This window comes from Anas acuta, chromosome 7 (assembly GCF_963932015.1).
Source record: "Anas acuta chromosome 7, bAnaAcu1.1, whole genome shotgun sequence".
NCBI classification, from domain to species: Eukaryota; Metazoa; Chordata; class Aves; order Anseriformes; family Anatidae; genus Anas; species Anas acuta.
The window spans coordinates 21,947,658-21,975,210 of NC_088985.1; the positions used below are offsets into that span (position 1 = coordinate 21,947,658).

The following is a 27,553-nucleotide window of genomic DNA, read 5'->3' on the forward strand; positions in this document are numbered from 1 at the left end:
GCAGCAAATGCTTTAGCTAGTGTGCCTTAAGATTTCCTCACTTCTATCATTCCCATGAAATGAATAGTTGTTGAACCTTACTAAAGGAAGGAAGTGCTAGCAACAGACCCAGGTTTACAGTATATGCTAGAAGAAAGCAATGTGATTGCAAATCAATAAACAATTAGAACCTGACAAAAGCTGACTAACTGCAAAAAGTTATTGCCAGCTTGTTTTGGAAGAGAGTAGTTCAGTTAGAATGGGCCTTCAAAGATCATCTAGTCCAACTGCCTGACTGCTTCAAGACTAACCAAAATTTAAAGCATACTGATCACAGCATTACCTAAACACCTCTTGAACACTAACAGGCATTTTCTGTGCTGGTATGAAATAGCAACACTCCAAATTCACTGGAGTACTTTATTCAAACCTGCATTTTTAAAATGGAAGACCTAAAACAAATTTAGTAACTGACATTTTCCTACTTGAACCAGTAAAATACAGAAGCGCAAACTGAAGTTCACTTCAGCTTAATTGGATACTAAAATTTCCAAACTGGTTTCTGACAGCATCTGAGATGGAAGGTTTTTTCAGTACCAATCACATTCACAGTTGCTAAGAAGTTGCTTACCCAATGATGAATGATAAGAAGACCTTGCACATGGTCAACATTTTTGTATGAGCTCCAGGTCACCCCAACTGCAGTTCAGAAAAATGCTACTTAGAATGCTTTCAAAATAAATCTAAAGTAGCAAAGACATGTTAACAGACTTTCCTGAGTTTGTATATGTAGATGTGACACATTACATATGTGTGTGTAGTACACATACTATAGCCAAGTCTTTTTTGCTACAAGCAGTCAGGATCCATCAGCCAAGAACTGAATACGCCAAGTATTAATGTCTGACACAATAGCTGTATTTTACTTATTTTTAAAAGTGCAATAAAATATGTCAGTAGTTTATTATTTGAAAATATTCCTAATTCTATGAATATTTCCACCTGAAACAAGGAAAGCAGTAGCTGTTTCCACAAATGTCAGGTGAAATATGAGGCCAAATAAATTACTAATTTTTTTTTGAACTGAAATGCTAGTAGTCCTTTATACAACCTTTAAAGAAGAGCTTTACAAAAATCTTTTGCCTTTGCAGGATAGTATACTGGTGGCATGTAAAGAGCAAATATAGGAAGTTCATTTGGAGCTTAAGCTGTACAGAAGTCAATATGCGCTAGTAATTCTCTATGCTGGCTTGTTGGATATTGCACTTTACATCTGGGACACTCGAGAAAACTTTCATCGAGTAGACTTGAATGTTTCTGAGGAGGACTTCTGTCATACACTGTCATCTTATCTTCAAAAGCAGCTCGCAAGTCTCCTTGTGGTTCCACACATCCAGATTCCTGGAGTTTCTGGAAAAGGAGAATCTTTAGTGAGGGATTGGAAGATGCATCAGAGGGTCCCAGTCAAATAGCTGTAGGGAAAAAGATGTTTAATGGCACACAAATCATGCACATTACAGCACTAAGGATTGAATTTTAAAGATGGCTAAAGGCAATTATGCTACCTGCATTAAAAACACAGAGCAATATGAGCCTGTTGTATAATTTTAACACTGCATTTAAATTAGATTGCAGGTAGCTTTTCTGCAGGCTATTTAAAGCAAGCTTCCCACAATGTCTGATTAAGTAAACAAATAAGAGTACATCACTTACATTATGTCACTATTTAGTGCACATTTGTGGTGGTTTTACTCAGGTGGGCAGCTGAGCTCCACCACAACCGCTCTCTCACTCCCCCTCTCCTCAAAGAGGAAGGGGGAGAAAATACAACACAGAACTCGAGGTCTGAGATGAGAAAGGCTTAATTAAAGGGAAAGGGAATAGTGAGAAAAAGAAACAAAAGAAACAGTAAGTCCGTGTGGAAGCACTGAGAGAGGGGGAAAAAATTCTCTATTTCCCATCAACAAGCAATGTTCAGCCATGTCTTGAGAAGCAGAGCCTCAAAACACATAGTGGTTATTCAGGAGGAACAGCCCCCTTTCCCACAAGAGCCCCCCTTTTTATTGTTGAGTGTGATATCAGGCATTAGGGAATATCCCTTTGGTTGGTTTAGGTCAGCTGCCCTGGCAATGTCCCCTCCCCATCGCTTGCCCGCCCTCAGCCTGCTGGCTCTTGGGGGCTTAGAAGGAGTCCTGATGCTGTGCCAGCACTACACAGCAATAGACACAACATTGGAGTGATACCAGTGCTGTTCCAGCTACAAGTGCAGAGCACAGCACTGTGTGGGCTGCTGCAGGGAAAAGGTGACTCCAGCTCAGACAGACCCAACACAACATTCGTATTTTGAAGTAGTTTCCTCTTCATGGACCACTGAATAAAATGCGATTCCTGCCACTGGTTCATAAGGTATAACAAAAGCAGCTATGGTGAAAGTTGAGACAGCAAGCCTCGGACTCCCATATTATCACTGCTAATACATAGCATTTTAGGCTTCTTAGAGCTTTCATATGCATCCTAATAAAAAAAGCAAAGTTGCTGTACACTAAATATGAAACAGTTGAGCATGACTCTTAGAAATGTTGGTACTGCATACAGGTATTTTAACCATTTTATAATACATTTGTTTACATATTGCTGTGGATTTTTTTTGGGGGGGGGGGGGGGGGGGAAGGGGGAAGGAAGAGTGAAGGAAATAAACCTTGTTACAACAGGACTCCGGGCTTAATATCAACATTAAAATAATAAAAAGTGCAGTGATCAAAAATTAAGCTGCATTTATTTTGGAAGTTGTTTTAGATTATATTTGAAATTTCTAAAAATATGCCCATACACATACCAGGGAATTCAATGTGATGTATAGGTGTACCTATATAAAGGAATTTTGTTTCACCTTTGTAACAAACCCTTCCCCAACAGTCTTCCTAGGCACTCATACATACTATGCCTCCTTAATGAAATGCCTCAACCCCCTCTATAGGGGATGCTGACTGCCTCTGCCTAGCTACCTTCCCAAACTCTTCCATGTTTTCCTTGACACCATGGACAGTTTCCAAGCAGGAAGAGACAGTCACCTGGTTCTCCATTTGGCAGTTAGCCAGCAAACTTAACACAGGGAAAGAGTACTACAGCTTCCCCTTGCTGTGCACGAACTTCAGCTGAACAGCCACTGCTCCTGGCAGCCAAAAGGTTTTCTAGTGGCCTCTGCTGGCAGCAGCAACAACTACAATCCTAGCTAGCGAGGTTCTCACAGGGATAAGAACACATCAAGATCAACAATATCTCAGAAGTACTTTCTCAAATGAATCCTAAGTTGCACGCAACTAAGAGGGAGAACAGTTTGTCAGAGTTGAAAGAATTCTTCTGCTCTGCAACTGGTTAGGAGCTTTTGCATTTATATTCTCTGTAAGAAGCACAGCAGCTTCAGACCTGATCTAATGAAGGACAGAGGCATTGGATTTCTGTTCTGAATCTCATTTAAATAAATCCAGAACTGTAGGTAATAGCTAAATAGAACTGTCTCGACTAATCTTACAAGACCCTGTGTCAGAGTTACACAGTGACTTGCTTGATATATAATCCTTCCTTATAAATTTGTTGAATCAGATAGTCAAATCTAGGTCGCTTTCTTTGGGCTTATATAAGTAGCAAACAAACCATTGCCCTCAGTACAAGTGTTCTTTTTCATTTTAGGAAGTAGGTAGATCCACTTCTTGTGGCACACCCATTCTATATTGTGGATATATAGAATGGGGTTGGGCAGGAACTCAACTACATTTAAGGGTAGTGCCTTGTCCACTAGCAGCAAATTCCAGTAAAAGCATGCTACAGCTTTGGTATTGTGTATGTAGTTTTGTCTGTTGCATATGGTGATACAAATTGCTACTGAGGACTCTTGACTATTCTATCTCTCTTCCTTTCTATATCTCCTTCTACAGTACAAGCTGTCTGCGGCGCTTTAGAAAATACAGCAATAGCTTGCTAGCTACCATAAGGTTCTGCACCTTAGGACTATGTATTTAAAAGACGTAAACACCTGCAGTCAAAATCTGTTGACATTAACTGCACTCTGAAGTGAAGAAGTGTTCATTTATGCAACATATCTGAGTTTTCCTGCAAGTTACCCAGTACATACCAAAGGTTCCAGCCGGGTTATTTGCTCCCTGGCCTTGCGCAGTTCCTTGAGGACTTGGTTTAACTGATGCTGCAAGTTCTGGCGGTCTAGCTTTTCATTCTCAAAGTCTGTAGTACATATCTGGATCTGGCAATCCCCAAAGAAAATTAAAGAATTAAAGGCAGAATTAAGCATGTGTGAGGGCCCCTTTATCCATTTGAAGTTTTACTCAGCAATCATATCCTAAAGTGGGATAAAATTACTTGTTCTTTTCATTTCAGTGAAGTTCATACATGCCCAATTAGGAAGGTCCATAGAGGTGGAGTCAAAGGTAACTTTGGTTAGAGCACATTTGAGCTATCTCAGTCTTAAACTGAAGATTTTACATGGAGGAGCATGTAGTACATGTTCAATAAAAATGCCAGTTCCTACCCAGTGATCTTACTTGTAGCAGTTTGAAAAGAGTACATGAATAACACTACACCCATGCTTGGCAAGTAAGTATGATATAACTTTCTCCAAGGACATCAGTTAAGATCTGCAAGAACGTAGTTGGGAAAAGAAGCAGTAACATGAAAGATGTCAATGACTATCAAGAGTATGTTACAGATTTCAGTGAGCTAAATGTTTTAGGATGTTTCCCATACCTAATTTAAGGCTGTACAGTTTCTATTTATTTGAACAAGCAATTGCATGGAAAGTAGCATCAGGTTTAGTTGCAGCCTCTCCCCTATAAAAGGTTAGGGATTTCCTTCAACAAGGGTCAGAATTTTTAGAAGCACTAAGGGATCACCCTTAATTGCATATTTAGGTCTAATATTACTTCAATATAGCACTTATTCTTAAACTTGAAAAGTTAGTCTAGAAAGCCTTCCTGCATATCACAATTTAAGTATCAGGTTCTTAAATAATCAACCCAGTATCTGAACATGTAATTGGGTACCTGTTGTTCCAACAAAGCTATCCTAGTGTGTTCCTCCTGCTGTTTGAGCAATGATTTACGAAGAAGTTGTACCTACAAGGCAGAAGAACATGTAAGCAATTGCTACATACAATAGATAATAAACTTGAAACAATTAGCCTAGAGAGGAATAGAGCTAAGTTTTTGTATGCCAGTACGAGCAGAAAACATGCCTGTTACGCAACAGCCAAGCCCAATTTAACACTTCCCTGGGTTTTCCCCAAGGAAGTATTTATCACTGCACCGAGGGGGAAGAATGTAGATTAATATTATAGTTAAACAAAAAAATTCCTAGTGATTGACAGAACAGAAAATACACAAAATACATGTTTCGACTAACATACCGTGTTTTTTGTTTTTGTTTTTTTTTTTTTTAAGTTAAGCAATGTATATTTAAATATAAGTGAGAAAGTTAGAAAATACTCAACAATAATGGATTAAGTAACTGCAAAAGCCTCTTTAGGGAGTTAAACTGATGTTCTACCATTAACCTAATTTGGTGCCTATTAAGTTATATCCTCTTATTTCAAATTTCAGTTCTATGTTGTTTTATGCTATTGACTGCAAACTTCTCTAAGTAGCAGGTGTACCATATTTGGATGCCCTGAGGGCAGACCTTCAAGGAGAACTATCCAGGTTCTCTTCAACCAGTAGGTAATCATGATTTCATGCCCAGAAAAAGAAAGTTTTTGTTGGCATGGTGATGCTAACAAGAGTACTTTGTTTCAAGATACTACAGTAGTTGTCCACATAGGAAAGGTAGCAAAGTCCTCATTACTACTCCAAAAAAACCAGTTTTTATCCAAACATAAAATATGCACTTGTTTTCCCTATTTTGATGGAAAAACTCTTAACCCAAAGGGGTTAAAAACCATTGGCCTCAGGAAAATTGAAGGTAGAATCAAAAACTACATGTACGAACAACTATTTAACTTGAAGTCATCAAGTTACTCCCTGGGAGACAGACAAGCCCTGCAAACAATTAGAACCTGATAGAAAAACAGATGTGGTAACAGTGAAACCCAGGCATAATGAACAGCCTGCCTCACATGCAACTTCTTGGGTTTTGTGAAAAGTTCCAGAACTCTTGTCAGTGGTTTCTACTTCCCTTCCCTTGCTTATCTGGCCATTTCTTCTTAGTAGTCTGATATGCTTGCTTAGTTATTGTCTGTGACAATATATACAAAACCTATTGCAGCAACACATCTGAATGAAAAAACCTGCTGCATGCTACAACTGTTGGGTGGGGACACTATCTGGGAACATGGCTACTTACCCAGCAACTATGAAATTACAGCTGACAGCTAATAGCAACATCCCAGTTCAGACCACATGATAAAATGGCCTGTATTAATTTGAATTTTGTACTTTTTCTGTTCTCATTCACCAATAGCCAGATTAAAATCAATGGTGCATTCTCACTTCCTCTTACACCCAACAAGACTCTTAATATAAGTGAACTAGAACATTTTTAAACGAGTAAATCTCACAAAACTTTGGATTGTGACCTAAATCAGTATTAAAGAACTCAGTTTTAACCACAAGGACATGAGTCTAGATGTACATAAAGAGCAGCTACCAGAGCAAGTGAGTATGACTTCTCAGCTCTTGAATCTTTGCTAATGATCTTCAATTTCCAAGTCCATCCACTTACCTGAGATAACAGTTCTTCAGACTTCTCCTTTTCTTCTCTTAGCTGTACTTTAATACTTTCATTTTCTTGTTTTAGTCTCTGCACTTTTTCTCCTTTTATTTTGTTTTCATTTTCTAAAGCTTTCATTTCAACAGCATGTTGGGACTGCAGTAAGTCATTTAAATTCATTATTTCTCGTTGTGTTTCTTCATACTTATTTTTGAATTCATGAAGTTCACATCTCAACTGGGTTATAGTGCGTCTTTCAGTCTCAAGATCACTTTTAGCAGTTAATAACAGCTGGTCATAATATTTTTGCTTTTCTTCTGGTAAATGACCTTAATGAGACAAATAAAGAGACAGTAACATGGGAAAAAAATCACTTAAGAATCAGAGCACCAAATCCTTGATAGCATTTTAAAGCATATTGATAATAAATTGACATTTTAGGCTGTTACACAGCTCAAATTATCACCAAGATGGACTTAAAACTACTTTCAATACTTCTAAAGGAGAAAAATCTTCTCTCAAGATAGGAAAAGAGCTCTACTTTCACACACCATACTGTGCTATAGCTGCTATGACAGTCAAGGAAGTAATGTTACATCATTTGCCCTGACTACACAGACTGCATGATCCCACAAACAGTTCTTACATAACCTCACGCATTATATTGAGGCGCTGAAATAGATGCCTAAAGACACTAGGTTCTCACTTCCAGATTTAGGCATGTTAGGCAAGGTTCTGGCATTACTCTTGCTTCAGAGATACCCTGGGGTTCCAATGGTCTATCATTGACTAAAGACAGAATATTTGTCTGTTAGACTGTCTTCAAATTAAATGCAATCACTGTTTGAAGAGGAACTTTAATCCCCTTACTCCATGTTTCCTGGCTGCTCTGATGAGAAAGCTTTGACCTCAGTAACTGAGTTACATTTTCTGGTGAGCTACTTCAATCTTCCTCCTTCTAAAATACTAGAAAAACAGATTTCTAAAACAGCACTAAAGGTAGGTTAAGATGACATTGTTTTTTTTTCCATAAGAATAACAGCACCAATAGAGAAACCAAGCCACTGCAAACAAATTACTAAGCAGCAAGTACCTGTGAGCATACTCTTACCGTAGGTGAGGCTAGTTCTGTTTAGAGAATTTACCTTGTAGACCAGTTGCAGCATATATGAGATTAGTTTGATAAGAAAGGGAAGTAAACTTCTGGCTCTTCTGCTCAAGATTATTTTAATTTTATTCCACTTGCTGGTCAAGCATGACTCACGTCAACCTGAATGCATGGTACTGAGATGGTGCTAATAAGGAACTGCATCACATAATACCAAGCTATAGATTACCATATCCATATTGCAAAGCATTGTTTTGGATAAGTGCCAAAAATCAATCACAGGTCTTCATGCCATGTAAGAACTTCTCGGATGGATAAAGAACGTGCCAGTCTTGAGTCACTTTTATAATATTTATTTTGAAAAGAGACTGATCCACACCTAGCCAGTAAATTCTTAATGTTTCCTTTATGTAGGCTGAGAGTGTACTTTGAAGGCTGGTATATACGTATGTTTACCTCAACACTTTCTGCAAACAGAAAGGTGGCCAATAGGAACAAGAAATATTGATCAAGTAACAGCTAGATAAAACAATTTTAAATTTTACATTAAGAAAGCAAAATATTGTGAAAAGAGTCCATCATATGCTATAGTTCATGGAAAATGTATTCTATAGAAAATTGTGTTTTGAGTCAATCATGGAAAAAATCAATACCTTCTGTATTAGATTCTTTTGGTTGTTGCTGGCTAACTATTTCTGACCTCTGTTCAAGTTCAAAGATCCTTCCAAGCAGTCCCCTGACATATGCTTCACGCTGCTGGTCATACAGTAGCCATTGTTGGTTCTTCTCAAGAGCCTTCATGGAAGGGAACAGAAGAAACTATTAGAGGCTTTTCTGTTTTTATCAGATTTAATGTGTTAGTTTCATTTCTTTAAAAATGTAAGTGTTATACATTTGTTTAAATAAAAGTTAGTTAATTCCTCTGTAAACTGTAGCTATCTCTGTATGATACAAAAACATCTTGATGTGGGTCATTGAGCATAAGTTAAATTGCAGCAATATTAAATTCTGACTGGCATATTTGCAGGAATAGGTAAATGACTTGGAACTAAACACTTTCATGAAACATGCCCCAGATAATGAAGAGTTATCCTTTCATTTCTATTTCATCATCAGGACCTATTACTTTATATGTAACTAAAACTGTATAATTACAACTTAAAATTTCTAAGAACAAGTACATAGATTTTACATTTCATTAGATCATAGAATTACTGAGGTTCAAAGAGACCTCAGGAGGCTTAAAATCTAACCTTACGCTATCCCAGACAACATCAGTTCTGTGGACAGACCGTGTGCCTTGGGATTTCTGTTCTGTCAGCAGCCACTATGTTCTGTTGTTCCAAGGACTGTTTTCAACAATTATAGATTCAGATTTGCAATATTATAGAAGTGTCTTTCACAAGCCCTTCATTATTTGATTGCTTTCTCACAAAATAATTTGTTACAGTATTTTAGAGGAAAACAAACTCTGAGGTCCCAGTCTACCAAAAACATGGTAATAGTTCCCATTCTTATAGATTTTAATACGTGATTTATCCTTGGTGTGTTGTACAGAAAGCTTACATCTTTCAGTTGTTTCTCTACTTCACTAAGATTAGTTGATGATCCAGTGCTGTTTGTTACAGCTTCCTGCAAACAAAGAATAATCAGTTAGCATTGTTTAAAATAGGAGAATGAAACAGTAAAACTAGTTCTATGTAACTATTAAGACCATAAACAATATTAGTTTAAAATTTAAAAGATTCATACATCTGACACTTGCATTTAGAGATCTTCATAGTCTGTTTAGAATGATCTAAGTTATGGAGGAAACCATTTAATAGATTTTTTTAAAATATCTACTGGAAAATATGGGACAGATTTAAATTTTGTTTATTCAATAATCCTAAAGCTCAGTTACATTAAAATATATTCTAAGACTATTTCACTGAATTTCTGTCTTGGGAGAATTGAAAGGTATAGGAGAGCTTTCAATAAGTTTTGATATATAGGGTTTTATTTAAATAAAACAATGTGTTTGTTCTATTTTCATATCCTCAGAATACCAGTTTGACAATAAAGCAGACCTATAGGAGTCACTGGGCGAAGCTAGAGAGCTGAACAACTTTGTTGTGATTACCATAGAATTATAATTAACTGGGAAACCGTGCAAGCATGTTTATTCACTACTCAACAGAAAGTTTTTTGAAGTTAGATAAGGCAGAGGGAACTTTAATAACAAATGTAGGTTACTACCTAAATCCAAGCTACCTTTTTCCCCAAAGTTTTTCTGTTTTAGAATGAGCTAGAACCAGTTTTACAGCTGGAAAAATAGGAGATCTTGCATGTTGAATGCAGTTATTAAAGCTCAGTGCTTTCTAATAGGATTTAGATCCACGACAATTGCTCAGATACACAGTTCTAGTATTTACAGAAATAAGTATCAATGAAAACTTCCCCGCTTCCTCATAGCCATACAACTGTTGTTTCCACTTCAGAGTATACCTGCTGCTTGTATGCCCCCCTAGCAGTTTTAAGGAACATTGCTGAACTCATTTTCAAGTTACCCAAAGCATTCAGTGAAAAAGTCAATGAAGTTTTGTTGTCCTTCAATGATAGATCAGTAAAAATATAATTTTTAATTAAAGATACTTTGGTAATCAGAATCCAATTTATAACTGTCCAATATATCTTGCTACCTTCAGGCTTCTTTCTGTTTATCACTGTGACAGCAAGGAAGCTACTCTAAAGGTAGAGAAAGAGCCCAATTTCTAACGTAACCAAAAGAAACCTTGTCTAACAGGTAGGATATAATTACACTCTTTAATCCTCATATTTTATACCTCAGATTGAAAGAAAAATACACCTCCTCCAACTAGCAGACCACTTGGAATTTCTCACATCAGTGCTGCAGACTTGGTACAGATAGCAAGTGGTGGTCTTCATCCTTCAATGCCAGGAAGGATTCTGTAGACTACAGGATTCTTTGCCCTTGTTTGTTTTTTTTTATGACCTATTATTCTGGCACACCTCCAAACCTTTCTGCAGAGTCAGAATATTATACTGTATTGCTACTGAAGTTCAACTACCTGCAGCTTACTATGCTAAATGCAATAAGGAATGTCCATACAGAAAGGAACTTGATATTCTTGAGTGAACCAAGAGGCTTTTAATTTCATATTCAGAGATGCAGTTCTGATATTGTTATGGTTTAGAAGAAAAACTCCTGTAGTGATTACTAGGAAGATAAGTCCATTGACAAAGATAGCATAAAAAGGTATTAATTTTGTCTAACAAGGTTCAAAGTCCCTGGAAATTGGAAGTAAGCACATTACATTTGTAGTAATATTTCCCAAGATCCATATTTGCATCACATTGAATAATGCAGTATTATCAACTAAAGCTGAATTTCTAGAAATTACTCAATTTCATTATGTAGTTTGGGTAACTAGCACCATCTATAGGTTAAAACTGGAAAGAACTTAGCTGCACCTCCTGTAAAGCAGCAGTTTCCACATCCCCTACTGAGGTACTGCATTTCCCATTGAGCATTAGAACAGGCAGGGGTGAATAAGCAACTGTAGAAAACTAAATGCACCTGTAAAAGCAGCCAAGTACCTGACACCATAGCTATTTAGCATTTTAAACGAAGTCAACAATCACTATTCCTCTCCTACCTCGTTACATTGAAGCATTTCCCACATATTATGCCATGTAAATTGCAGACAGTTTTAACCAAGAAACAACTGAGAATTCATAACAGCAGGGAGGAGAGAGGTGTTGTCATCAATGAGCATGAATTAGGTGATGAGTTTAGTGTTCTTTTAAGGCCCCATCACTCTATTACTGCTGCCATCTCAGTCTGCTTAACCATTGAGCATATGTGTTCAAGAAGGACATATATCTGCTTAAGCAACAGTGGGCCGTTCCATGTCATACCACTTGCCATACCTGCATGCATGGCAGCTTGAAGAAGGGACCTTGCAGTACAGAATTCTCAGCTGTTTTACATGAAGGTGAACCCCCTGGACTGCTTGTTTAGTGTTCAGTCTAGATTCCTCATCATGTTGCATGCTGAAATCTTGTATGAAGATTTGTAATAAGAGTAAAAACTCATCCCATTTTATAACAGGCACTGGTGCTTAGCAGATGCAAGCTCCAACCCTAACCTGTAAACAGTTTCACTATTTTTCAGTGCTTACCTGGGATGCCTGAGAATTACTGGCTTTGTTTTCAAGCTCAGAACATTTTGCAGTAACAGTGGATAAATTACACTTTAACCGGTTCATTTCTTCTGATAGAGAACTAAGTAACTGTTCTCTCCTTTCTGCTTCCTTTGTTTTTTCTTCTAGTTGACTTTGTAATGAGGAGACTTCACTGTTCTTGTTCTTGGACTTAAGCTTGTCTTTTAGATTTTGAATTTCTTTGTCCTTCTCTCCAAGAAGATGGTTGTGCTTTTGTTTTTCTTTTTCAAGAGAAAATATTTTCTAAATGAAACACAAAGAAGTGGCACAAATGAGTGTCTGCATACAGCAATAAAATTAGCAAGTTTACAACAGCTTAAAATAGTCACTTTGAAAGCTTCTCTTCACCTTTAGTCAGCTTAGAATGTTACTTTTTAGTAAGACAGAAAATGCTACAATGATCACCTGAAATATTTCAGATGATGGTAGGACAGTCTACAGCAGATGAAACAAGGAAATAATGCAGAAAACCAAATTTCACAGACTTAGTAATTTTGTATATGAATGTGAATCACTACACTATATGGACTTGAAAATGCAAGCAGTACAAGAACCTCTAGTTAAAAGTAAAACTTGGTGATACTTTATTTTACAGGACCTCATTTAGGGAGTTGAAGACAACACACAGTGCTCACTAGAACTAAAACACTGACACCACATGCTATCTAAAAATGCCTGTCAAGGTGCATGTTGTGAAAGAAGGCAGCCTATAAATATCGTGCCTAGTCTGTTACATCCTTTGAAAGACTCCATTTAAAGCTTAGTTACCCTGGAAAGCCTAATAGCATCACACGAGACGTCTAACTCCTTTCTCTGCTTCCACAGGCTTACCTTTGATGCACCAGGAGGTGTGGAAGCTGCAGCACCCCATCTCCTGCTCAGCGGATGCAATGGAACCACCCGGGGAAGCAGTTACAATTTTACTCACCTGCAGCCGAGCGGAAATACGGGATCCTGGTTCAAATAAGCACTCAGCACTCCCTGGAGCACCCTTACTGCCTCTGAAGGCAGCACACCGGGACCTCACGGCCCAGCGGGTGCCTGGCCCTCACGGCTCAGCGTTCCCGTGCCCGGCCGGCTGACCGACAGCCGCGTTAACCCAGCCGCCGCTGGAAAACGCCTGGGGACAGGCGGTACCGGCGGGGCAAGGCGCCGAGCCAGAGGTGAGCCCTCACCTGCAGCAGGCTGCTTCTCTCCGGGGCTGCCAGCGGGCCCCGCGCGGCGACCGCCTCCTCCGGGGGCTTCCTCGGCGCCGCACCGTCCCGCTCGCCCCTCCCGGGGCCGGGGCCGTCGCCGTGCCCGCGGCGCCAGCGGCCCGCCAGCAGCTCGCGGCCCGCCCAGACGCTCATCGCCACCGAAACGAGTTTGAATCCCGCGGCTGCCCCGGCGTCACTTCCGCCCACACTGCCCGCCCCGCGAAGCCAGAGCTACGGCGTCTCCCGGGGGTTAAAACAGGCGGGAGGGCGGAGGGGGCGCGGTCGCGGCCGCGGGGGCACGTGGTGCTCGTGCCTAGGCGACCGTTAACGGCCTGGGATGCAGCTGGGTTCTCCGTGGGGTGAATGAGAGGAGGCATCCCATTGGCTGGTGCGGGCGGTGTAGCAGCCCGGCTAACCAATGCAGTGGGGCCTTCCTTCTGCCGCCTCCGCCCGCGTGCTCGGGGCGGGTTTGCCCTCGCGCAGCAGCCATTAGCGTTCTGTTGGAGGGGTCCGCAGTGCCCTCACGGGGCAGCCGGCCTGACGGGTGGCTCCGGGGCCAGGCGGTGGCTGCAAGCCTTGTGGCGGTGCTCTGCTCTGCTTCTGCGTCCTCCTCTTCCTCCGTTCCTGGGCACGTCGCCCTTGGATTCCTCCTCCTTCCCTTGACACCCTCCCTGTCCCTTTAGCTGTCTAAAATGTGATCGCCAGCGGGCTTGGCTTCGAAGGTGATAAGCTGAGCGTGGCTCTTGTGGGGCCCCTGCTACAACGCTGCCCTGTGTCCGTGGGTGGCTCGTTGTGCTCCGTCTCACTGGCTCCAGCTTCCTCTCTCGTCTATGCTCTAAATAGGCTTTGTGGAAGCGGTGTGAACCACTTCTCTTTTACAGCTGCTCACCGCTGAGAGAAGCTACAATGTTGGCAAAGGGGCAGCTCTATGCGAAGAGCTCTTGTTCATGCCATGTAAGTTTCACCGAATTTCATCATAGTGCAACCCTAACACAAGCCCATGCAGTAAGTACGTGTTTGAGATACGCAGGCTCTTACCTCCGCTTATTATTTTGAATGTTGTTTTTTTGTTTGTTTGTTTGTTTGTTTGTTTGTTTTTTGGTATCTTTTTTACTTTCTAGTGTGTATTCTAGTCGTTTCTTAAGAGATCTACTAAACACACCGGATTAAATGCGCCACCTGCAGTGGATTAAAACGTGGCTGTTCCAGAGCACAGCTGAAGGGGGAGCCCTTAGCCTGTTCTTGCAGACACGGGTGTTTCTGATTACAGGCAGACAGGGAGGTAGGCTGAAAACATTTACAAATGATGAAGTTCTAAAAATGAAGAGGAAAAACGCTGTCATGAAATTTAATGCCTCGGTGTTGCAAGAGACAGATGTGGGTGTATCTTGACTACTGGAGTCATGCTTAATGTATTGCTTAAGCTTATTCTTGTCTTGGTAATTTACGAGATATTTGTCACCCAGTGTAAGAATCAAAGCAACAAAAGAAATCTGCAGTTTTTGCACTGTGCACTTTCTGTTACTGGATCTCACCAGTCAGAGCCTCTTTGTGCAACAGCACAGTACTTGGTGTCAATTTACAGACACTTTTTTCATAGCCTTCAGGAGCTAGTCCGTCATAGATCCACCCATAGACTTTCTTTACTGTGGGCGAGCTATTCCCTGCCTCCTCTTCCTGCTAGCAGTTCAGTCCAGAGACTATGGAGTTTGCAACTTAGACTTCCTTCAGTTTCTTTGGTAACAATTGACATTTAGTCAAGGCTGGAAACAATGCTTCGGGTGATTGTGGAATCTGCTACAAATATCCCGAAAACCAAGTTTGGGAAACCAGATCCTATTGTTTCTGTTATTTTTAAAGGTAAGGAAAACTCATAAACGTACTTGGGAAGGGAGGTTTTTGTAAGGATAATGTTCTATGTCAGAATTTGAAAATCTCTGAAAGTGTTTTCGTGAAGTTACAGCTGATGTGATGTCAGGGAAGACTTTTTAATTGCAGAGACTGGAGTTACCTGAATGGGGTTTGAACTGGGTGGAGTGCCTTGTTTTTTTCTGGCCTGCAGCATTTGTTGCTAGATCCAGATTTTATGAGCTTTTACAAAGGATTAGCCCTTTGCTTTAAAAACCTCAGCTATGCTGTATAGATAAATATGTTTTCAATTTTTATTTTTTTTAAAACTACCTTGTTCCTTGTTGATCTGAAAAATCAGTCCTCTGTCTTATTACTTTGCCCAGACACTGCTCACTAACAATACTGTTGTTACACCAATTTACCTTTAATTTGACTGGTTTATTGCTGTATTACCGTCATGTTGAAAAACAGTAGTACAATTACTGAAGATCTAAGGGTTATTTTTTTTACAATCTGGTCTGTACTTTATTTTTTTTCCCTGTTGAGACAATTTAAAGATTGTCTTAAGAGAGACATTTTGGATGAGGATACATTTTGAGCTTTTAATTGTTAAGTGCATCTGGGAGAAGGATAAAATGTTATAATTTTACATTTATAAGTAATATATAAAGGTAATGATATTTTGTTATATGTTTTACCTGTTGCCATCATTTCCTCTCATATGTAGACTAAAAGAATTTCATTTCAGGTATTGGTTTATCTTAAAGGTGCAGAAACATCCATGCAGTTTTGGACCATGTAATACATTAAACAGAACTGTGACAAATTTATCTTAATTCCTGGGGACTTAGTTTCCTAACTGTGCAGTGAAATGGCAATGGTGTTTTTTATAATATGAAAGTGCATTGCAAGGGTTTACCACCTTCAGAAACCAAGTATGAAATCATGACATTTTGCTGGAGGCTGGAAGAGGAAGAGGCAGTAGTTATCCAATTTCTTAACTTCCAAAATATTTTCAGATACTTTATTTCAGAAAAAAGATGTGGTATTGTTCCATTTCCTTTATATTTTTTTCCCACCTTTTTCAGGGAGGACAAATGGCTGAGCCTGTCTCAGGAGCTTCTGAGCTTCCAAGTTCTTAAATATGATTTCATTTGCCCTGCAAAAATTGCCATTAAAAATCAGTGAATTGGTGTACTGTGATTGCTCTGTCTTGCTCCATTTGTTGCTGCTGAATCATAAGTATTCATACTTTCTTTTCGGTTTCTTGTCTTTTTTTTTTTTTTTTTTTTTTCCTGTCTCACTTTTGCCTTTCTGTGTCACCTCTATTTCCTGTAGTTTTATGCTCTAGAGTTGCCTTATGTAATCTCTTTTTTTTTGTGCCTCAAGGATCTGTTTAATTCCTGCCTATATCTTTTGCTTCTCCTGTGTGCTCTAATACAATTCATTTTTACCCAGGAAGTATAATTTACAGACTTTATTTATTTATGTATTTATGTATTGCTGGATTTCTCAGTCCTGCAGTTACTCTGACACAGGAGTTTTGCATCAGACATTTTATCTTTTATGTTCTACAACTGGCATTGTTAGCGTTTACAAACATGGTTAACTATTATCTTAAATGCAACTTCATAATTTTGACAGATTTCCAATTAAAATATGTAACTTATTATACCTACCACTTCTTTTTATATCATTATACTACCTAGCAAAGGTCAGTTCTTCTGCTTACTGTAGAGAGTTGTTTGAAGGGAGCAGAAAGCATCAGGCTTGTAGCTGCTGCTGGGGAGCTCTGTTTTAATTTGTAGTTGGAGTAGCTGGTTGGCAGGTGCAAGGGAGTGGGCCTCGTGTCTGAAATACATCAAACTTCTGGCTGGCTGTTTGTAGAGGTGTTTTACATACAGCCCGTTCCCCGTCACCCAGTGTGTGGAGATGGAAAACTGGTCTTAGTTCTGCGAAAGTGTGCATCAAAGGGCAGTGGTCCTTAGCTATAGTCCATGCCCATCATGGCTCCTGGGTAGGACATAAAAAAGCCTGGGGCTCTATTTCCCAGACAGGAAAGAAACTCAGAAGCCCAAGTTAGTCCTGCAGTGCGTTTTGATGTTCTTGGTTGACTCAGCACTGTGGAGTACTCATGGAGAAGTATCAGAGTACAGTACTCTAATTATCTGACAGAAAATTGTTCTGGAAGTTCACATTTTGTTAAACAGTGTTTTCTTCTTTAGCTTTTTCAAAATTGAGCTTACATAGCCTCCCCTCGTGTCAAGGTTAAGTAATCTTAAGACTTCATTGAAAATACTCAATATCTCTCAGGATTAGATCTTCACAGCCATATCATAAAACAGGCCATGAACCTACAGGTATTAGTATGTAAGTTACCCTGAAAACACTTTATATGCTAACGTGCATGTGTTAGTATAGTTTTATTTATGTATAGAACAGACTTCATCAATACTTGTAGAGCTAAGTTCATTATAGACTATCTACAGTCAGCACAATGTAATGCTAAGTACATATCAAGAGGAAATAGGCAGCTGTTTCCATTTGGATGCTTTATTTACAATAGAGGCTTTTTGTGCAAGCTTTTGACATTTTTAACACATTTCTCTCCAGTCCAGTGGATTGGAATGTTTCATTTATTTACCTTAAGAACAACTCATTGTTCAAACAGAGCTACGCCCTTGAGAGTAAACTAGTATTGCCATCTGAAACTCAGTGCTGTTACTGCAGAATTCCGAGTTTGCCATCACTTTATGTGAGACAAAGTATTCATCAAATTAATAAGAAAAAGTGTTGCCATTTGCTAAAGTGGCATGAAATGATAATGATTAATCCAGTTAGATATATCAAACTGGAGAAAAATGTATAAGATTCATGGCTTTGGGTGCAAAAAAAAAAAAAATGATATAATTGTTTATATGTGCAGTCAGGAGTAGGATATTTAGTGTTTTGTTCATTTTTGACTATTACTTAGCTTTTTTCATTAAAAGCTGACATGAAACAGCATTCAGTTTTATTAGGTCAACCTGAACACAACATCTTGTTCCATTAGTTTTAAATCTAAGAGCTTTCCAGCAGGCCTGCAGCAATATGTTAGTACATATTTCAGTGTGTGAAAGAAAGGACTATTAGAGTGTAATTGTTCACAAAAACATATTTTTTGCTTTGCAGAGATTTTGATTACCCTAACTTGCATTTCCTGGCCTTTGGAGGTCTCCATGTTTCCTCCTGCAGTTGCTAAAACCATGCAATCTTAATGCTTCATTCACAACACTTTGGTAAAAAAACTTAGTGTACTGGAATGTGATACTCTTTTGAATTTCAGATTTAGGACTGTTCTAGCAGATAATGTTTGCTTCTGCTTTTCCCCACCTGCTGAAATTGATCAAAATAATATTTAAAATAGGAGAGTAAATTTTAGATATATCCACTGGTTGAAGAATATAATTACCTTTGTAATGATAGAACAATTCTAAAACAGATCAGAATGATTTTTATTTTTTTTGCTGCCATCTCACTGACTATCACAAAATTCTTCTTATGTTGAAATATTTCCAGTGGATACTGTTGAATAGGCTGTGGTAGTGTGATGCCTCCATCAAGATAAAGCAAAGAAAGATTTATTTTACAGTATGGAGGTTACCACATTTGTTTAATGAAACAGATGTGTAGAGTGTCCTACCTGTATCCGTTATAATTTTGTACTTATTTCTTGGTAGAGCCAAACTAAAAATAATGACTGACCCTGTCTTAAATTTATTGTGGTTTGGCTTACAGTCTTGGCTACTGTATGTGGGCTCATTACCAGTAGAAAGAGACAGACCAAGGATCTAAAATTTAATGTGAGACCCTGGGAAAACTGGGCAGGCCATCTTATCCTGCATGGCAAAGAAATGGCAAGGTACCTTTGGAGGGAAGAAGGTGCTTGCCAACAATTTACAAAGAAAAAAAAAAAAGGTTAATTGGAAGAATAATTGGAGTATAATAAATATAAAGTTGGCAAAGAAAGAAAAAAGAAAGTGGAGAAAATATGTGCAAAATACGTGCTTATGAAATAAGAATGCTACACTTTGACTAAAGTTACAGCTGAATACCAACGTAAGCCCTGCTTCCTAGTGTTTTTCATCCAACTTTCATGCAATCATGCAACACAAAATGTTTTTCCTTGGTATAGTCTAGAATATGTGTACTGTCAGTGGAATCATAAATCTTATTCTCTTGTTTTTATGAAAATTGATAGTCCACAGTGGGAAAATTTCATTCCTTGTTAAGAATTATCTTGACTACTGTTAAAGCCAGGGCTTTCCGTATGTTACAGTTACATCTGAGCTTAGGCGGGGATCATAGGACTTTTATTCACCACTTCTCTCAGGATCAGGTCTGTGATTCATTGTCTCCATTACAAACAGCTGCAACTGTTCCTTTTTCCAAGAGCGTTGAGAAAGTCTTTTCTCTGATTGTCAGCTCCTATTTGTGGGATGACTTGGAGTACCAAGCCCAAACCCCAGATGTTCAGGTTATTCAGTTTTGAGAGTGCTTTAACTTCTATTAGATAACTTTTGTTTATGCAAAGTAGAGTTGGATTTCCCTTACTGGCATGATAATTACTTCTTTGTTCCGCAAAATGTGAGTTAAGCGTGGTAGGTTATGAATGCTCTTTCCTTTGTGGTATGATGTGAGTCAATATCCTGAATAAATTGTAGACAATTCCTGTTACATAAATATGAGTCAGTTCTCACCATTTGCATTCTGGGATGACTTTTTTTTTTTTGTACATCCCATCCTCATCCAGCAGAAAGAGTCACCACAGTCTTCTGCTTGAATACTGTGTATGAAATGACATTGCCCACGTGGCGTATCTTTACTCTTGCTTCCCAGGCTTTTACAAAGTTTTCCTGGCAAAATATGGCCATAATTTGCAAGTAATAAAAATGTAACTACATTTACTGTACTCCTTAAACTCAGCTATTGTACTAACATTATTTAGCTTTACTCATTTGTTGTCACTACCATATGACATTTCTGTTCAGAGATCTGTTTGTTTGCTGGTGTTTAGTGCTCCCAAGTGTTAGGTATGAACTTTTTCCATTGGAGCTGTATGTGTATAATACAACTAAAACTTAAAAATAAAGCTATAATTTGTTACCTGCTTTGAAGGCGTTGTAACAATAGAATTATTTCACTTGTTTTTAGAAGGACCTGCAAATGGCCTCTGCAGCACTTAGGTTGTATTGTTCTCAGGAGAAGGAGCTTGAACAGAAATGTCACTCTCTAAGTAGTTTACAATCCCACCCTCCTCTGTCATTTGTAGGTTGACCAAATGCAAGTTTTACCATGGAAGTATGGAAAAATTGTAACTTTTAGGCTACAATAAAAGATCGTAAAGTGATACGTTTACATGAGCTCTGTAAGCTTTTTTTTTTTTCCTTTTTTATTATTTATTTTATTTATTTTTTTGAGGAAGGACTGTGTTTCCTCTATTTTTGTTAATATTGCTCACTTAAAGCAGAAAGTGTTGGCATTGTAATACATTCTGAAGATATTTTTTTTCAGTGATACTATTTCATAGTTATGCACTTAGAAATACTGTGTAACACTGATACAGAAAATGTGTAGCATATTTTCTTTACTAATTAAGTTCCATCCCTTTGAGGTTACTGTTCAGTTGGATGTCTCCAGGCCTTTTAAGTTTGTGTTTTTAAATCAGTACTGAAGTGGTAGTCAAAGTTCAGAAAAGGTTGAGGTACCTAAACAATCTTTTTTTTTTTCTTTGTGGGAGTACATATAGCAGTGCTTTAACATAACAGAATAAAAAGCCCCTCAAACAACCTCAACAACCTCTCAAATTGCCCAGGGAACTTTTTGACTGTGAAATAGGTACTGGAAGAGGCAAAAAGAATTGGAAAGTTTGGTTTAAATCTCAAGCTTCCTTCTGAAAAATGAAAGGAAGAATTCTGGTACTTGCAATGCTTTAGTGAAAGCAAATCATAATGCTTTATTTGTATTTACAGATGAAAAAAAGAAAACAAAGAAAATTGACAGTGAACTCAATCCTGTTTGGAATGAGGTAATTTTTACTTTAATTAATTCTTGATCTTTTATAGTACAAATGCTTGTAAAAATTTTTAAGTCAATTTCTACAGTTAAGAATATAAGAAACAAGAGATAGTGATGTGTGTTCTTACAAGGTATTAGCAAACACAGATGAGTGGATTTATCTTGTGCCATGTATTACAATGCATTAAGTAATATTTTTAGGTAAAAGTAAATGAGCATCTGGTGAATTTCTGGCTTATGTTTTGTTGTTTGTTTGTTTGTTTGTTTTCTCCCTTCCTTCCCTTCTCCCCCAGCCATTTAGTCATATATATGGGTACATAATCGGATACTTTAATGTATTCTAAGAAAAAAAGTCGCAAAATTAGAATGAATTATGAATTGAATATCCTTGTAGTTTATGTGTAGGGCTGCTCCTATGTTGCATCTTCAATAGTATTTTTCTTGGGGAAAATACTTTCTTAGTATGTTATTTACAACCAGAAGTTAAAGATTATTCTTACATTTTATAGATAGAACTTCAAAGAAAGGGAACCTACGAATACTTGTCTGAATTTAACAACTGACTTCAAGCAGTTTTGAAGGAGAATTGTGTCAGAGCCTGTGAATACAAATACTTATGTTAGTATGAGGAAGTAGAACTGCAAAAGAAATAATATCTCAGTATTGAACAATTGATGTATTTTTCTGTTATTGTTAATAGTAACTAGCAACTCAAGAATGTGCTATGAGCATATTCCAAGACTTCTAATTTTGCTTTTGCAAATGCAAACTGATCTGATCTATTTCTAACTAAATGCAAAATTTATTTCTGAATAATTTTATTGTATATGCTACCCTACTTAATGAATTTCTGTGTAACTTATGATTTTGTTTTTCACCTTTTTTTTTTTTTTAAATTCAGATACTTGAATTTGACTTGAAAGGAATTGCTCTGGATAGTTCATCTTCCCTGACAATTATTGTGAAGGATTTTGAAACAATTGGACAAAACAAGTATGTACTTTTTTTGGAATATCAAACACAACTTTCTCTGCAGAAGTTCAGGGGGAAAGTAGAACTGATAGCTGCTGGAGAGAAATGATGAATGCAATTAAATGTTTTCTGATGTAGTAACTACCTGTAGCCAGTAAGCCAGCAGGTTTCCCGTCCTTCACCAGTTTGACTGCTAATGTGAAGGAATCCTTTTAGACTTAATTTTAGAAATGCTAGAGCTAAATCCAATGTGTTTAAGGAAGAATTTGGATAAAATTTAGATCCCTACGGCTATTACTGTCATTTGAAAAGCTGTTGTGATTCAGTTGGTGCTTCCTTGTAATTAGGGTTCTTGTGTAACTAGATTTATGTGACTCTGGATACCTGGAGCATGTTGTCATCTTGCATAACTGTGTACTGCAGTATCCAAGACTACTATAGTTTAAAAATGTCAAAAAGTAGCCCTGAAGAGCTGTAACTAGGCATTCCCAGAGAGTGGCTAACAAAAACCTCACAAAATACAAAAACGCAGTTAAGGCTCATAGCCTCTAGGTGAGATTTTTTAAAGATACATTTTATGACACTTATTAAAGTCTTGTCAATGAAAAGTGGAAGCCTAAATTCGTTTTCCTACCTTGTCTGAAGGGATTAGGATTGAAGTGCTAGATCTCAGTCTCCTAAGTCACTCTAAGAGTGACTTAATCATCAAGATTAATATGTTTGATGAAATACACAAAGTGTCTTGGGAATGAAATTCATGTTCTTGTTCTTTTGAATGTCCTAGCCAGTGGAGTCATGTTCCTATTGTATTCTTCCTGACTTAGTGAATCTTGAGTTCTCCAGGCAGTCAGTAAAAGACTTGAACTTGAAAACAAGAGTAATTTCCCTAAGATCAACATGTAGAACACTATTCAGCATGAGGGTAAATTCCCTCACACTCAGCAAGGAACTGAATCTCAGTCTCAAACTGCTAGGTGAATGTTATAAACCTCAGGCTCAGTACATATATGGAAGACTGGCAGTGCTGTTGCTACCTCCACATCAGTTTTGTTATAAAAAGACTCTTAAAAACAGATTGAGGATTTTTTGTTTTTGTTTTGCTATTTTTTTTTATTATTATTTGTTTTTGTTAGGAAAAGAAAGTATTTTCTGATAGTCTTCTGAGAAAAGTTAAATAACCTTAGTGGTAGGTATTTAAGGCTTTTTCCTTCCTCTTATATTTCTGTTTGGGTCTGTGCTGTTAATATATTCTAGTAGGCTTGAATCATACTTTAGAAACCTAAACTCTCCTAGTGCAATATGTAGAACATCCATAAATTTAACATCAGCTTCTGCATTCTTCAGGAGTCCAAAAGTCAAGCCTCATGGGATCCAAGGCTGCTGATCTTTTTTTTTTTTTTTTTTCTTGTTGTGAGAGGTCAAAGAAAAGTTTTATTAATTATGCAGTTGTTTTTGTTAGGCTTTTGATGCTGAGACAAAAATATTCTTCATGAAGAATTAACTTGAAGCTGCCATATTTATATGAAAGGAGAGGACGTTATAAAACGTTTTAGAGTACTGAAATGTTGTCAGATATCCATGTTGGTATTTCAACATTTTTCATGGGTTTATACTCTTACAGAACAGGAACATGTAGTAAATAAATATATAACTAACAAAGCATTCTTGTCCCACTAACTTTAAAAAGTAATTCATTTATTTTTCAAGCTTACCTTTTTAAAATGAATTTTGATCCTATGAATTCAGTGGATAGGACCTTTTTATGGTGGCTGTTGAAAAATTGGTGCTTCAAAAAAATGAAGTTTGGTTGTTTTGTTTGTTTACTTTTAAAATCTCTTGTGTTGTTTTGTAGAAATTCAGCTTTAATTTATTATTAGAATTAGTGGTGTACAGGACAACTTAAAGCAATGCACACAGATCCTTCCAGTAATGAAGACATAAATTACAGAAAATTTGGTGAAGTTGTTGGAAGCCTCTCGTGGTTTGCCTGCTGTTGGTCACAGAGAAAAAAATCTGCTCTCTAAAATCAGTTGTAGGGGAAGGTTAAGTTCTTCAGTGAGGGTAAGCTATCAGAAAGCTTTTCTTTCAGGGAATCTGTCACAGGGATATAGTGTATACTTCCGTATCCAAACATGCTTGTTCTAAAAGCTCTGGCAAAGCCTAGGAGTTCTTAATGCTCCTAGAAAGTTAAAGCTTTATGAATGTTTAATCTTTATCTATCCCACAGTGGTATGTGCCATATGTATCCCATAGTGTGTATGCTCTTCTGCTGATCTCTGCTTTTCTCTAAAAAACTAAATAAGTACATTTGGACAAACATCCACTTTCCAACTCACAGAGGATTTTTTAAAATCTGTGGAAAAAAATACCCACAACTTATCCACAATGAAATGCCAGTTCCCTACTACTTTGTACTAGATTTTTGAAAAAGGATTAATTTCTCTTCTGGTCAGTCCTGTTCCTCCACATCAATGCAAAGTAGCATTGCCTGTTGCTGTTTTGAAAGGGATTATGATATAATGTCATCATCTTCTCTTTTGTGGTAAATTTGGATTTCTTTTTTTATGATGCTGTATACGTTCACATCTATTGAGAGTAGTCCACTTCCATTCTAGATTTTCTTTACAGCTTTCTGCCTCCTCCCAACATGTAAATTGCACTTGAGGTTTTTACAGTACCTCATCAGACTTGACTTTCAAATCACTGTTAGGCAAGCAGATGCCCTCAAGTCTCTCATTGCTGAGATTCCATTAGGTCAGTAAAGTAGGAATATATTGTGTGCTTCTTACTTCAGGGAAATCCCAGAAACCACACAACTTTATAGAGGAAAGCTTGCCAGGGATCAGAATTTTGTAATGGATTTTACAGAATATCACCATGTCAGAGAAGGTGTTTATCTGAAGCCCTAAAATGTTCTGTTCTGTACATGGGTTCAAACTTAAGCAAACGTGTTTTTTGTGTGTTTTTTTTGTGTGTGTTTTTGTTTTTTTTTTGCGTTTTTTTTTTTTTTCAAACCCTGTTTGTAAATGTCATCTGGACTCATGTCTGTAGAGCTTAACCCCCAGTTTATGCAAATGCCTGTCTGTGTTCCTTCTGTTTATGCACTGTCTGCCACTTACCTATACCGTGTAAATAAAAAAAAGTAAACCAGTAAAATCCTGTGGGAAAATGAGTTCCATGCATGGAACAGTGCAGAAATGTGTAAAGTCTAGACCAAACACAGAGCAACATCTACAAAGTTTTACTCTTTGAAAATAAATCCTAAACAAAAGAAAAACAAATAATAATAATAATAAAAAACATATTTGAACATATTAGTAGCATGTAATGTATTTGGAAGGGTTATTGGCAGGGAAGCAGGATAAGCGGTGTTAGAAGTGGGAGTACATGAACAGGCTTCCTGACTGTAGGAAGATAATAGGAAATGTCATCTCAGATATCTTTTAAAGACAGGATGCACTGTAACAGCGGAAGAGATTTGGTATTAATGAACATTTAGATAAAGGAGCGTATGAAAGAGGTAGAAAAAGATCCGCATTAAGCTTCCCAGATACTACTCACATGTATGCATAACCTGTATTTCTGGAGAGTTACTGATCCTATTTACTAATACTGAGTTGGGGAAGGTTTTAGAGTTACTGGTTCTAGTTACTGAGTTGTTTTTTGTTTTGTTTTGTTTTAGATTTTGCTGTAAATGCTGACAGGTTTTCTGTTTATTGTTTCTTCATGGCTTTAGTTCAATATACATCCAGTAGAGTAGAGAGAGTTGGTTTGTCTGGGGAGTTTTGTTTTAGGGCTGCTCATAATAATCAAAGTGATTTTTCTGGCTTCATACTTCAGAGACCTGTATTGCAGGTGAACCTTAAGGTCTAAGCACTTGAGAAAATAACTGTTCTGTGTTAGTGTTCATCCATTCTTCAGAATAATCTGATAGTAGTTTGTACCAAGGTGGTCTCAATCATAGTCTAAGAGGTTTTATAGGGCATACATACTATTAAATACCTTTAAAGGCTAATGGGACTGTCCTGGTTTCAGAGCGAATGGCTGTGTGGTGTTTACCTGCTGACTGGGTTAAACCATGACAGGAACTAAAACATATTTGAATTAATAATTCTTTAAAAATAATAATAATAACAATTGTGTTTTTTTAAATAACAATTTATTTTTTAAAGACAAGATCTTGTACTCATCCAAGCACAGTAATATTGGTATATTTATTCTTCAAAGTGCATAAATATGCCAGAAATTATATCTGTCTTTTTTTCTTCAGGTTATTATACCTGTTTATATATAATAAAGAAGAATGCAGATTTTTAGTTCCCAAAGAGAATAAATGAGGCATTGCTCCGAAAACTAAGCCTTACTTTCTCATTTCATCAGTCTCAGCTTTTGCTGACTTACAAGAAGAGGGAGTTTTACATTACATTTATAATTAGGGAACTATTGAAATCCTCAAAAGGTTTGCAGAAGTCTTCTACTGCAAGGAAGTCACCCTGCCAATTCTGTTTTTTCTATACATTTCTTTGAGAATTTATGTTGAAAACCTCTACAGTTAATTCTTCTATTAATTTATTGCTCACTAAGGTAGGTAGCCAAAGTAAGGACAAAATAGCCTTGCACAGACCTCAGGGCAGTCCAGCACATATTTACAGTGCTGCAGCATTCCAAAAAGATGCTCAGCAAAAGGGGCACGCAAATGACATTGCATTGCATTGTTTGCATGCTAGTTTAGGATTGGAAAGATGGAGTTGAATGTCTACCTAAGGTTCTCACTACTGTCATTATAAATTACAGTGAAAAAATAAATAATAAATAAAGGCAGAGCAGGGTTATTTTGTATTAATATTTAGATGTAATGTTGTTGTTAATGAACTAATGGCCCATTATTTCAGTCAAGCAGTGTTTGTCATGGTCTTTGATGTTATTCATGAGCAGATCCATTAACTTCAGAGGTACGTCTTGTGCTTAATGTAATGAGATTTGAGTCTAAATCAATAATCTTTTCTGTAAAGGTTCATGATTTTATTTATCATTTTACTTCATTTTAAAGACTAGATTGAGCTGGGATTTAGTTTTTGATTGTAAAACGTATGTGTAGGGGATTGTGTTGCCTGAGAAAGCACTGACAAGAAACTACAGAATCTGTCTTTGGCCTTATTTTCTCTGTTCTGGAGGAACTTTCCTGTACTGACACAGGAGGAGGAGCACAGTGGATGTTATTCTTTTTTTACTCTGTGCCAAAACACTTGACTCATGGCTTTGGCATGTTTCTATAAAACAGGCTTAAAAGAACATTTGAATATTTTTCCATTCCTCTTTTCTTGGAGGTAGAATTTGCTGCTTCATTTACAAGATCACTAAACTTTTGCAGATAGATTAAATGCGTGCTCTTGATGGTAAAAAGACAGTTGTTGGAAAAGATAAATAAAGCAAACCACACTCACATGTAT

At 37.6% G+C, this 27,553-nt stretch overlaps 2 protein-coding genes across 13 annotated transcripts in view; one reads left to right on the plus strand and one right to left on the minus strand.

Moving 5' to 3' along the window:
* Positions 1–875: 875 nt before the first annotated feature.
* On the minus strand, positions 876–13,518 carry CEP55 (centrosomal protein 55). 2 transcript variants are annotated; one of them, XM_068688065.1, is made up of 8 exons: positions 13,203–13,518; positions 11,986–12,270; positions 9,368–9,433; positions 8,455–8,596; positions 6,706–7,022; positions 5,034–5,105; positions 4,112–4,237; positions 876–1,389 (listed from the first exon to the last, which is right to left on the minus strand). In XM_068688065.1, the coding sequence occupies exons 1-8, from the start codon at positions 13,374–13,376 to the stop codon at positions 1,183–1,185; spliced, it is 1,389 nt and encodes a 462-aa protein (XP_068544166.1). In that variant the 5' UTR covers positions 13,377–13,518; the 3' UTR covers positions 876–1,182. The 2 variants fall into 2 exon arrangements, with proteins under 2 accessions (XP_068544166.1, XP_068544168.1); XM_068688067.1 differs by lacking the exon at positions 4,112–4,237.
* A 520-nt stretch (positions 13,519–14,038) lies between these two features.
* Positions 14,039–27,553, plus strand: part of MYOF (myoferlin) — a 70,307-nt gene continuing 56,792 nt past the window's right edge. For 5 of the 11 annotated variants that reach the window (XM_068688044.1, XM_068688048.1, XM_068688047.1 and 2 more), the window contains exons 1-4: positions 14,039–14,177; positions 14,357–14,505; positions 21,086–21,141; positions 22,033–22,124. In XM_068688044.1, the coding sequence (XP_068544145.1) occupies positions 14,394–14,505; positions 21,086–21,141; positions 22,033–22,124 (260 nt within the window). In that variant the 5' untranslated portion in view covers positions 14,039–14,177; positions 14,357–14,393. Of the gene's footprint in view, positions 14,178–14,356; positions 14,506–14,558; positions 15,084–21,085; positions 21,142–22,032; positions 22,125–27,553 lie in introns of those variants that run through there. The other 6 variants (XM_068688049.1, XM_068688053.1, XM_068688051.1 and 3 more) reach the window with 4 other exon arrangements.

Coding starts and splice junctions, on each gene's coding strand:
- CEP55 (XM_068688065.1), bottom strand. CDS start 13,376: ATGAGCGTCTGGGCGGGCCGCGAGCTGCTGGCGGGCCGCTGGCGCCGC. Junction 8,597..9,367: donor TAGAGAAACAACTGAAAGAT/GTAAGCTTTCTG, acceptor CCTTCCATGAAG/GCTCTTGAGAAGAACCAACA. Junction 4,238..5,033: donor TAGCTTTGTTGGAACAACAG/GTACCCAATTAC, acceptor GGGGATTGCCAG/ATCCAGATATGTACTACAGA.